Source organism: Lolium perenne, chromosome 2 (assembly GCF_019359855.2).
Source record: "Lolium perenne isolate Kyuss_39 chromosome 2, Kyuss_2.0, whole genome shotgun sequence".
In the NCBI taxonomy this organism is placed as follows: domain Eukaryota; kingdom Viridiplantae; phylum Streptophyta; class Magnoliopsida; order Poales; family Poaceae; genus Lolium; species Lolium perenne.
In genome coordinates, this window is record NC_067245.2 from 221,338,955 (window position 1) to 221,351,467 (window position 12,513).

General features: G+C 48.4%; 1 protein-coding gene and 1 non-coding gene across 2 annotated transcripts; both read right to left on the reverse strand.

Annotated features, from left to right (window-relative positions):
• Window positions 1-5,287: 5,287 nt before the first annotated feature.
• Window positions 5,288-6,770, reverse strand: LOC127330448 (endoglucanase 11-like). Its single transcript, XM_051356651.2, has 3 exons — window positions 6,267-6,770; window positions 6,018-6,167; window positions 5,288-5,930 (listed from the first exon to the last, which is right to left on the reverse strand). The coding sequence occupies exons 1-3, from the start codon at window positions 6,711-6,713 to the stop codon at window positions 5,313-5,315; spliced, it is 1,215 nt and encodes a 404-aa protein (XP_051212611.2). The 5' UTR covers window positions 6,714-6,770; the 3' UTR covers window positions 5,288-5,312.
• Window positions 6,771-7,829: 1,059 nt separating this feature from the next.
• On the reverse strand, window positions 7,830-7,911 carry TRNAS-AGA (transfer RNA serine (anticodon AGA)). Its single transcript has one exon. It is a non-coding gene; the product is annotated as a tRNA-Ser (tRNA).
• Window positions 7,912-12,513: the final 4,602 nt, after the last annotated feature.

Sequence of the window (12,513 nt, forward strand, 5' to 3'; positions counted from 1 at the left end):
TTAGTACCTAACTTTCTTTTCGATCTCGGGACGAGATCTTTTGTAAGGGGGAAGGGTTTGTAACACCCCAAATTTCAATAAAAAGAAAGTTAGAGAATTCCAGAAAGCAAAATTTCAAACCAACAAAAACTTTTTAATTTGCATATAGTACCATGCATAGGACTTGTGCATTTGAGTGATATGCCATGATGATTGTTATTACTTGTATTTGATATGCTCTAAAACCCTAATGTGATCATATTAAGATCACCAACCAAATAGATCTAAGAAGGAGAAAATCCATTAAATGAAAAACCCTAAAAACCCTCACATATGCCCTATGGCATTTTTATAAATTTTGACCCTAGACCTATTTGGTCTTCACCATTAGTTGAATAATGTTATTAAACACTTATTACAACTTTTGGAATCAAAGAATTACAAATCAAATGAAATTCAAACACAAAGCTAGCTCACATATGATAATGGTCAAAATTGACAATTATAGTCTGATCACCACTTTGAGCCATTGCCATTCAATTTTCCCAAACCAAATCTTGCTAAATCTTTGCACCATTTCAAAGTCAACATCAAGGTGAACAATTTTGGTCAAGATCACCATGCCAAAATCATCTTTGATCATGAGCAATGCTCATCCAAAGTCACAACTTTTTAACATATGGAACATTCTCCACTTAGCCATTTTTGCCAATTCTTGAATTCTAAAAATTCCATCACCACCTCTAATCACCTCTGGTCAAATACAACTTATCTCAACACTCAAATTTCAAAAAGGTTCACCATTTGAATTATTTCAAATTTGGATATTTTTGCAAATTACAAAATCGGGCAAATAGTGATTCTACACCACCTAAATTACCCTAACCTACACCATTGTGTCCCCTGGTCCCCTCAAACCCTAAATGGTGCATAGTGATGCTAAGGAGAGGAGGAGAGCAGCTAGGACATGGCCATGCCGGCCATGTCGCCTAGCCCGACGACCTCCCCTCTCTCCCCTTGCATCCCTGCCGTGGCCACCTTGCCAAACCGCACCAGCACACCACCCTAGCGCCGCCTACACTCGCCGTTGTCGAGGAGGACGACGACACACGCCGGACGACGCGCGCCCTGGACGCGCTCACCATGCCGATGACGTCGCGCATGGACATGCGCGCGGACGTCACAGTACACGCGCCGCGCCACCACCTCGTTGTCGCTCTGGACCCGCTCTCGACGCCTTGAGCATCACCACGACACCTGGACGCTGCCAGACACCCGCCAGACCACGACCTGCGCCCACCGCCACCGGAGAAGGAAACCCTGCTCCGCCGCGGGCGCGGCAGACATGGAAATGATGCGACACAACCAGGCCCTCCCCGACCGAGCTGTCGCCGCCATTCGCCTCGCCTGGACACGTAGAACACCGCTACACCCTCGCCTAGCTCGACCAGCCACCGGAAGCGCCGCGCCATGGTCGACCGCCACCCTGCCCCGCAGCACTCAAGCAACGCTATAAAAGGAGAGCTCCCCTTGCTGATCCAAGCACACCACCAGACTCCCCACCTCTCACAACCACTCAACCACCCCACCGTTCATCTAATTCACGCCGGAGAAGGGCCAATTGCAAGATCGCCGCCGCGGAAGCCCTGCAGAAATCGACGACGAACCAGACCACCTCGAGCTCCGCCAGTGCTACCAGCCGCTTCGCCGTCGTCCACCACTTCGTCACGCATACTGCCAACCCTAGCTAGAGCCACCGTAAGCCCTCCGACCCCCTACCTGAGCCGCCGGTGAACTCCCCTCTCGCCGGCGGGACGATGAACCACGGCCGTTAGATTTCGATCTAATCCAACGCCTCAGACTCGCCCATACCGATTCGGGTTTAGTGAGTCACTGACGCGCGGACCCCACCCTGTCAGCGCGCCGCGCGTCTGTGGACCGTGGTTGGGCTGGACTGGGTTGGTTTGGGCCGTTTTTAAATCTTGCAGCCCGTTTAGTTTTCCCGCCGGCCTGTTAATTCAAATCCAGTTTAAATATTTCCAAATGAATTTCAATACTGCTGCCACTTTGAAATTCAATAGATTTAAATCGGCTAAACCAAATTGGATGAAATTTATATTGTTGGAAAGCTAGAGAAATTATCTACAACATGCCACTGGTCCCATGACCAGATTCTTTGTAGAATTAATGTGATAAAAATAACAAGGCAGGGACTTTTCCCTATTCAAATAATTATTAAAAATCAACCAAAATAGATAGTAAGTTAATTTCAACTCTAATAGCTCACATTTGAATTACACTAATTATTTATGCAATAAAATGGTGTGGTCACTTTGCATGATCATGCCATAGTTTAATTAATGGATGATATGGCTAGTTTAACTAGTTGATATTGTCCAAAACTATTAAAGTAAATTATGTGGAGTCTTATACTTCATTTAAACTTGTCTCACATGAATTCATGGGATGTTTGGACCCCTGGTCCCAAACTCTCTTATATGAATTACTTGAGATTTAAATCATATGTAGTAATATTAAATGATATGGGGTGATCTACCTCATTTAAATCATTTTCCCAAATAATGATGATGAACATTTGACTTAGGTCAATATGAGTTCATATATGATTGTTTGAGAAATTAAATCTTAAGAAGATTTCAATGGGAGGAAATTATTTCTCAAGAACCCTATGGAACCTATCATTTACATATTAAATACAAAGAAGTGAATTCTATTTAAACCACACCACCCATGCACCCTAAGTAGATTATTTGTGTGCATATAATAGTTTGTGTGTTTATATGTGATGTATGGAATAGCCATTGAATTAGTGAGTAATTATACTCGTATTCAAATTTAGACGGTAGCACCGGACCGAAGAAGAAGGTTGCTACCAAGAGGAGGAGGAGGAACAGTTTGAGAACTACCAAGGCAAGCTATTATTCTTGCAAAGTGCAAAGCCCCTTGGGGCAAGGCACCATGATTCTTACCTTTCCTTACATGAGCCTATCCCAAGCTTTTACTTTACAAGTTTTACTTGTTTTCTAAATGAGTTACTTCTATAGTTAACTTTGGTCAAAGTACAAGTTGGTTACTAGAGTAGTGAAGTTAGTCTCTTCCAAGCAAAGCAAGATAGCACCCCTCATTCTTTAGAGCTAGTGCTAATGAAATAAAACTTGACTACTCTAGATGGGAACAATATGAATTTGAAATGAATTTGAAACCTTGGAATGATGATGCATTCCATTGAATGATTTTTGAAGGTGAATATGACCAAGAGAAGATGGTGATTTTTGATAAACAATGATGTTGGTTTGAATGCGATACCTTTCCAATTATTAAGTACCCCCACAATACCTGATTATGGGTAGGGCTTAACTGGAAGTTTATGCATCTTAGTATGGGTTCCCTCTGAACACACGTCATAGGGGTTACGCTTGAGGCTGCCTCCGTTGTTGAGAAATGATGTGAAATTGAGGTGAATTGTACGGCCAAGCCTGTGCAGCTCCTGTGTTGACGATGCTTGGTCTTCACTGGGAGGCCAAGCTCATGGGGAGAGGTGCTCATACTAGGATTTATAAGTGAAAGGTTATGGTTGATGATCCGCGTACTGTGTTACGATGATTCGGGGTAATCCTGACGGATGAAATCAAATGTTGTGGTACAAGTGTGCAACCTCTGCAGAGTGTAAACCTATTCGAATAGCCGCGTCCACGGTTACGGACGGTTGGAAAGGCCATACAGTTTCCGATGTGATATCTTTGAAAAATGATGTTGAAAGGTGATGGTGAAATGACTTGTGGTGAATTGAATTGAAATCACCACTTGAATGGTGGGAATGACACTAATGTTCCCACTTGAGTTAGTTAGCACTTGAATAAGCTTTTTTCTCAAACTTGGTGAACTAAAACTAGCTTTATGCAAATAAACTAGAGCTTAGCAAACCATACTAGAATGTCTAGCACTTACATTAGTATTAGTTTGCGAGTACTTAAAGTACTCACGGCTTTGTCCCTGGCTATTCAAATGGCCAGAGTATGAAGAGGAACAAGGAGATGACCAACAGGACGCCTACGACAACTAAGCGCCTTCCGACGTCAAGCGTTGGCATGTGGACTAGAGAGTCCTTGTATCTTACGCTTCCGCTATGTTGAACTATGAACTTGTGTTTGTTCGTTGATCGATAGATCAACTATTCGTGTAATATGGATCGTGTGATTCCAAATTTGTAAGACTTATGGTTTGTAATGAATGATGACTGTGATACTTAACTATTATGCCTCGCAACAACAATATTCCTGGGATTGCGATGTATGACATAATAGGCATTCGGACTTAAAAATCCGGGTGTTGACAGTGTCGGCCGACTCGTCGGAGGAACTAGTGTCCTCCTCGTCGTCGCCGGTGCTCACCGGCTTCGCCTTGGCCTTGGCCTTGGCCTTGGCATTGGCTTTGGCCTTGGCCTTGGCCTTCGCCTTCGCTTTCGCGTCCGCCTCCGCCTTCACACGGGCCGCCGCCGCCTCCTCTGACCCCAGCCATTCCTCCTCGCTGTGAAGTGCCGGCAGGGAATCATCACCGCTGCTGGACGTCTGGGTTCTGTCCCACCAATGGCGAAATCCAGCAGACTTGCCCTTGCTGGAGGTGTCGGATGGAAGCTGCGAGATGTAGCTCATCGTCGCTGGAAGCTTGGATCAATGGCGGGCGGTTGAAGATCCGAAAGCGCCTACGTACGGGTCTTCTTATTGAGCGCGGATGAACGGCGGCGCAGAAGTCGAAGAGAGCGGCGGTTGCTCTTCCGAGTAGTCCGCGCTCCATTCCGGCGGTTGGCGCGTCGGGCGACGCGGTTGCCAATGCGACGGTTCCGCTTCCGGGCAACTGCACCGTCGTTACGTAGGTGGCGATTGAGCATCCGAGCCGCTGACGACTCGGGCCCGCGTCGCTTCGCCTCGCTTTTCGTTGTGTCCGGCGTGCCCGGAGCGTCCCCTGTGGGACGGGGACGGGCTCGCGGCGCCGGACACCGTATAGGGGCGCGCCGGACAAAAATAGGCTTTGGAGGACGCGGCTGGAACGGTTTTTTGATCCGACGCGCCTCAAATCCTTTGGGGGGACGGTTTGGGGGACGCGGCTGGAGATGCTCTTACTCGGGCTGAACCCGGCCAAGACCGGCCTGCCAAACGGCTCTCTGGCTGTCCACTACATGATTCCATTAGCATGTGGACTTGCAATTCCACGCGAATTTTCGAAAGATTGGCACATCGGTAAGTTCTTTAGTCATCATCAGCTAATTAGAAGAATAGCGTAATTAAATTAAGACACATGGCATCCGAACGTGGTCATTTGTTCTTGTAGCTCCCGGCGAAGTATGCGAGGCAGCCGACGAGGGGCGCGCTGGTGTACGTGGTGGGCTCCGAGCGCGCGTAGTCGGCGCGGTCGTCCGGGAACGCGTCGTTCTGGTCCGGCCCGCCGACGACGGCGCCGGTGAGCACGTTGGGGTTATCGCCGGAGGCGTAGAGGTAGCTGTCAAACCCTTCTTGGCAGCCGATGCGCGCCGGGTGCGCGGCCATGGACGGCATGGAGGACGCCCTGTGGTGGATCCTCCGCGGCCACCGGTCGCCGTAGCCCACCATGTAGGACATGTTCAGCGGGTTGGCGCCCAGCACGTAGTCCACCTGCCGCTTGGCGAGCGCTCGCAGGGTCTTGTGGGTGACGGGGAGGTTCTGGCAGGAGAAGGTGCGCTTGGAGCCGGCCATGTACTTGGCGTAGGTGGTGAGCAGGAAGCTCGCGGAGGCGACGTACTGCAGGTTCGCGTTGTCGGAACGGTGCATCAAGCCGCCGGGAGTGTACGGCGTCGTGGACGACGGCGAGGTGGACTTGGGGAGGACCCGGCAGATGAAATCCTCCGCCTGACGCGTGAACGCGTCCAGCCTCTTGTCGCCGTTCACCAGCGCCCTCTGTTCAGATGCAATTTGCTTTTAACTCTTCCGAGTGGAAACTTATGGCGCCGGCGGAGGAAATGTTGCGCGATGTGTGTTTGTTACCCGTGACAGGAGGATGCGCGCCCCGGCGAGCTTGTTGTCCCAGCTGAACATGTCGACGCCGTCGTTGGCGCCGAGGGAGAGGGCGTCGGCGAGGTAGGAGGTGTTCTTCGTCGCCCACAGCAGCCACGCGGATCCCCATAGGAGCTCGTCCTGCACGGTTGGCACCACGTACCATACGTGCACGCTAAATCGTGAGAAGAAATAAGCAGCATGGTAATGATGTACCGTTTGAAGGATTTGATTTGATACCGTGTAGCCGGAGTAGGACGGGTAGTAGTTGCTGACGCCGCCGCCGACGTGGTCGCTGTACTTCCCCTGGTGCTGCCAAGCGAACGCCATCACGTCCTTCGCCGCCGTGACCAGCCTCCTGGAGTATGCCGGGTCGGCGGCCTTGAACACCACGCTGGCCGCGGCGAGCGCGGCCGCGGTCTCCCCCGCGACGTCGGACCCCGGGGCGGACGCTGAAACTGAGTACACGGTCCGCGGCGTGTCCATGTCCTCGGGACGCTCCCAGCAGTGGTGGTCCGCGTCGGCGTCGCCCACGCCGACGTAGAGCACGCCCGGGGTGGCCGTGGCCGCCTTCAGCAGGTAGTCCGTGGCCCAGCGCACGGCGGCGCGCGCGTCGTGCACGCGCCCCTCCATCCGCCCGCCGTACTCGATGATGCTCCACGACAGCATGGTCGCGGTGAACGCCATCGGGAAGCCGAACTTGACGTTGTCGCCGCCGTCGTAGTACCCACCGGTGAGGTCAACCTGCCGCGCACGTTCAACAGCACCCAAGTCAACAAAACTCAGTTGCACTGTCAACGCATTGACCCCAGTTGGAGCAACAAAGTGTGATCGCAATGTGCTTGCTCACGTTTGCGGCCGAACCGTCGAACGTGGCGGAGTCGGACCTCCACGTGACGGCCTGGTCCGGCGGCAGGCGGCCGGACCTCTGCCCCTGGAAGAAGAGCAACGACTTGGCGAGGGCGTCCGCGTAGTCAGGGTGTCCGGCGGCGAGGCCGACATGGCTGGCCGAGAGCCAGACGAGGAAGAAGACGCCAAACACAACCGCGCGTGATGTTGGCGACGGCCTCGGTCTCGCCAAAGCAGCTGAATTGCTCATCTTCTTCCTCGAGTCTCGAGCCTCGACTGTTATGTTACCGTCCGGGGTAGTTCGATGCATGCCGATGATTTATACTCATACCACGGATACTCCACGAGCTTGCTGCAACGCTGCTTATTACTGTTTCGTCGGGATGACCTGATCGCATGTTGAAGATTGTTTATCTTATCTCACGATGATCTCCCAAGATCCTGCGCCGAAATGCGTGTTTGGTCAGAGCGATCGATCATGGGGTTGAAGTTATTGCAGGGGCAGGATCCAAGAATGTGCATATATACTGCTACTCGCAACTCAATTGGGATTGTTGTTCTGAAACTAATCTGATCTCGTAGTGTTTCGAGTTGATTCCAAAACTATAATTGGGTCTCCAGATCTTCTCTCTGGGAATGCGTTCTCTTCTCGATCGGGAGGTGGAGCCTCGGGGTCCTGCGATTCTCCGCAGTTCTATCCGGCTGAATGCTCGATGGCTTCAGGATCACTTAAAGCAGGAAGCTATGGTGAATTGGCAGTCGACGGAGATAGAAGCATATAAACTACAAAGCAAAAAATCATCAGATCACATGATCTGCTAAAGCATCGAGAATGAAGTGTGATGAATTGCAAATAAAGGATTGGATAACATACATTAAACCCTTCAGGTACCAGTGTGATTGATGTACTAAAATACAGTACAGTAGCAAATATAGAACGGATACAAAAAAAAGCGTGGACGGTAGGATTCGAACCTACGCGGGCAAAGCCCATATGATTTCTAGTCATACCCAATAACCACTCTGGCACGTCCACTGTTTTATCCATTGTTCATGTCCCTCTTAGTTATCCAAAAAAAATTTGCCCTTCGGGTCAATAGACGTATTGCTAGCTGTCATACCGAGTGATGTAGGAACTCAGCTGATGGCCATTGTTTCTACTAGCTAACACGGTCGCCTCATAACCCTCGGCCATAGAATAGTAGGACAAAAGGATACTAGAAACCACTATTAGGATATCTATTGATCGCACGAGTTTCAGGAAATTCTTATCATGAAATGTGTACTTCATATGATTTACACCGTTGTTAAAACTAATTCATGAAAACTTTTGTTATAAATACAATTTAAAATTCAGAGCTAGGCAAAAATTATTTCAAGATGTACACTGGAAAATAATAAAGAATACTACAACTAACATTAAGCAACATTACCTGCTATATGGTAAATCTGGCGGATAAATGAAAGAAAAATTGTACTCGTAAATAATGCAATATGCAAGACAAATAATTTTTAAAAGGTCTAAAAGTTTATTATAAATTATTATCACGTTAGTTCGAGTCCGAACTTTTACCAAAAGTTTATTGTGATCTTTTTATTCAAAGAACAACTAAGGTGAAGCATGTGTAACCATTTGCTCAATACTCAAATCTACAATTCTAGGATCTAGCTTGACAACTGTATCAATAATTGACCAAGTCGTTTACAGGTAAACGGTCAAAGCATTAAGCCATGATAGAGGTTAGGGTGATGATAATGATCAAACTCCCGGGGTAACCAAAGGATATGAATAAGGTTCCCTTCGGTATGGATATGAAAAACTAGCAGCCAGGACTAGAACAACCTGATGTCCTACTATTTTCACCTCGCCGTACGCCTTCTAGCTTGTAGTTCTCCATTTTTTATGTAGTCATGTTTGTTGTAGTTGCATGCCATGCCCGCATGCATGTTTTATGTCATCAACTATCTCCGGCGCTCATTTTAGTTCAATCCATTAATTAGCATTTCAAAGTAGCGCGCCTTTGTGATTTGTTTTTTCAAATATTTTGTAGGACTATCAATCAATCGAGCTCCGTTTAAGTTGATGTTACTTTCTTATACTAATATGTCGATCACAACTTTAAAATACGCCAACTGAATGCACCAAGCCATGGAAACATAGTCTTAATTTCCCTCTCAATCCCCAACCTCTTAGTTCAGTTGTGGGGTGAAAGTGGGTATGCTCATGTGGTGGAAAGGCAGATGATGCTGCCGGTAAATAGCGGCGAGGTGCCGCTAGAGCTACCCAGGTTGAAAAAAGTGGGGAAGAAGAGATTTGAGGCTAGTCTCAGGCCAAAAGACAACACATGTAGTGTAACAAAATATTTCGATATTGTTGAAACTATAAGCAAATATCCATATGAAATAATCCGTACAAGTAATTGATAAATCATGACTATGAAAACAACAAATAAACTAATCGTGCAGACTAGTAAGATAGATGAACATATCACGTCTAAACAAGATAAACCGATCGCATCTACCACAGAAACTAGAAGAAGGAACTTTAACAGAAACTGAAAGAGAAACGACAAGATCACATACTTCACAGCAGCGTCGTTGTCGCCCATGTTGAGGTTGTCGAAGAAGTCGCTGGGGTCCGGGAAGAAGTTGTCGGTGTGGAGGAACTCGTCGTCCGAGGACGACGTCGTGATGCCAGTAGTCGTGCCGGAGCGCTCCCCAAAAACCTGATTGCCCCTCACCCGTACAGGTTCGCGAGAGGCAGGGTTCCGGAGGCCTACTGTCCCGGCAGTCGGTGCACGCCGACGGACGGGATGAGGAAGACGAAGGCGGCGGCGCAATGAACTGGAAACAGGTAGTCGCATGTGCGTCTGATACAGACTAGGGTTGGCGTCCGCGCTTATATAGTGCGGTTCGGGAAGGTCGTGGGACGCAGCCCACGTCTGAGTCGGCACAGCCACGATCCAGAAAAACCGGAAGGCAAAACGGCTGAGTAACGCGTCCGTTAATGACTCGAAATTGATTACACAATTAATTTCCCAAATAGCAAAAAGATAAGCTCGGCTCGGCGAGATTCCCGCAACCCGCGGCGCGTCATGACGTGTCGTGACGAGGCGTGGCGTGGCGAGGCGAGGCGGGCGGCGGAGGAGGAGGAGTGCGTGAGGGCTCTCTCTCTTCTCACTCACTTACTAGGACTAGAACAGCTCACCTTATATACCACTCCAACTCTCTTCCAACTAGCAATGTGGGACTAAACTTCAGCTCCCACTAGTGCTGCCACTGATTTTGGAATGGGCCATGTGAGTTTCAGAATTTAATAATGGGCCATGGGCCAAAGGCCAGATGCCCAAAATTCCAGCAATCCCCCACAAACTCTCATTGGCACATCTCATCAGTAAGTTTCCAGAACATTGTTTTATATACCAGTATGTCGTGGAGACTGTTAAGTTGAACTTCCACTTAAAGCTTCATATTACACTAGATTGCAACTTGGATAGTGGACTATGCCTTGAACTACAAGTTTTCTGCGCACTAGCTTCATACAAAGCCTAGACCGATACTAGGCTGCCGCGAGGCTTCCTCGCGGTTTGGAGCTTATACGTCATACTCCAGGGCCTTTCATGAGTTTACTAGTGAAAGAACATCTCTCATATTATGTTTTGAGTGTTTGATGTCAATGTATGTGATACACTAATGGTTGTTTAAAGTGGTACAAGGATTATATAGATACATTTGTATGTGTGTTTGATGTGGTCGGTGCTGTCAAAAAGGAATCAGAAAAAGTTCATCAGGCCGGATAATCCGGGTCGGATATTTCCAAAATATCCGGCCCCAGGATTTCGGCTAAGGATCTGAGGAATTGCAGCTCAGTATAGGGGCCGGACATTTGCCCGGATATTGTCCTGGTTTTGTCCTAGGGCCGGATTATCCGGGCCGGACATTTCAGAAATATCCGGCCCCTCGAAAAATGTCTAAGGACCTGAAGAAAAGCAGCTCAGTATAGGGGCCGAACATTTGCCCGGACATTGTCATGGTTTTGTACCTGGAGGCCGGATTATCCGGGGGGGGGGGGGGCGGATTATCCGGCCCTTACTTAGGGCGGATTATCCGGGCCCCCCGAAATGCTCAACGGCTGGATTTTGGGGAGGGGTATTTATACCCCTCTTCTTCTTCCTTACCTCTTTGCTCAATCATTGCACAAAAAATCTGCCAAGCTTCATCCCCATTAGAGCCACCTCAAGAAACACAAGATTTGCAAGATCTCCTTCCTCCCCCAACCAAAGCTCTTGATCTTTGGAGATTCGAAGGAGAAGCCACCGATCTACATCCTCACCAAAGCGATTCTCATTTCCCCCTCATTTGTTTGAGGGATCTCATGCTAGTGTTCCTATTTGGTTCCCTAGTTGATTTGTGTTGATGTGTTGTTGTTGATTGTTGTATTGTTACAGATTTGGGAGCCTCCAATTCGGTTGTGGATGTGTGCCCCAAGAACCTTGTAAAGGCCCGGTTTCCGCCTCGAGGAAATCCCTTAGTGGAAGTGGGCTAGGCCTTCGTGGCGTTGCTCACAGGAGATCTGAGTGAAGCCTTCGTGGCTGTTGGTTTGGCTTGCGTAGCAACCACACTCCTCCAAACGTAGACGTACCTTCTTGCAAAGGAAGGGAACTACGGGAATCATCTCCGTGTCATCGCGTGCTCCACTCTCGGTTACCTCTATCCCATTCTATCTCCTATATATTGCGTAGCTATATCTTGCTTAGTTGATAACCTTGTCATATAGCTAAATTCACTTAGTTGCATATCTAGAGAATTTACCTTTGTGTCAAGCCTAAATTGAAAAAGAACTAAAAATTGGTTAGCACCTATTCACCCCCCCCCCCCTCTAGGTGCGGCATACGATCCTTTCAATTGGTATCAGAGCCTCGGCTCTTATTTCGGGCTTAACCGCCTAAGAGTATGCCGGAAGATGGGGCTTCGGAAGAGGCCGATAAGATGGTCACCATGGAGGACATCAATTCATTGAGATCCTCCATGGACGCTCAAATGGAAAGCATGAGAAAAATGATTTCCGAGCTTTTGACTCCGGTCCTTCCTAAGGCTCCCACCGTAGAGGTAAAGGACACGGGTGTGTTAGAAGAGGGAGGTGCTTCGGCATTACCCTCCTCTACTAAACCTGTGGAAGGTGATAACTTAAACACTAACAAATCTCCCATTGCATCTCCTAGGGATACTAGTGGAGGTGAGAGCTACAATCGAGTAGCTCCACCTTTTCTATCTCCCGATATACCGGTTCCCCATCCCCATTTGAACATTCGGGGCGACCCACCTAAGTTTTCCGTTGAAAATTTCGATACTTGGCGATTTGAGTTTCGCTCTCATGTTTGCAGTGCCTCCAATGAACTTTGGAGAATCATCTTGGAAGGCTTCAACCCTTACAACCCCGACAAGTTGACTAGAAGAGAAGCGGTTGATAGTCAACTCAACAACACCGCCTTGCACATGATTCAAACTAGTGTGGGGACAAAGGATTTGCCTCGTGTTCGGAACTACACCACCGCCAAGGAAGCTTGGGAAGGTTTGGCCGCTAGTTGCATTGGAAGTGAGAGCACGAGAAGGAACAAGTATAATGCTCTTCGGAATC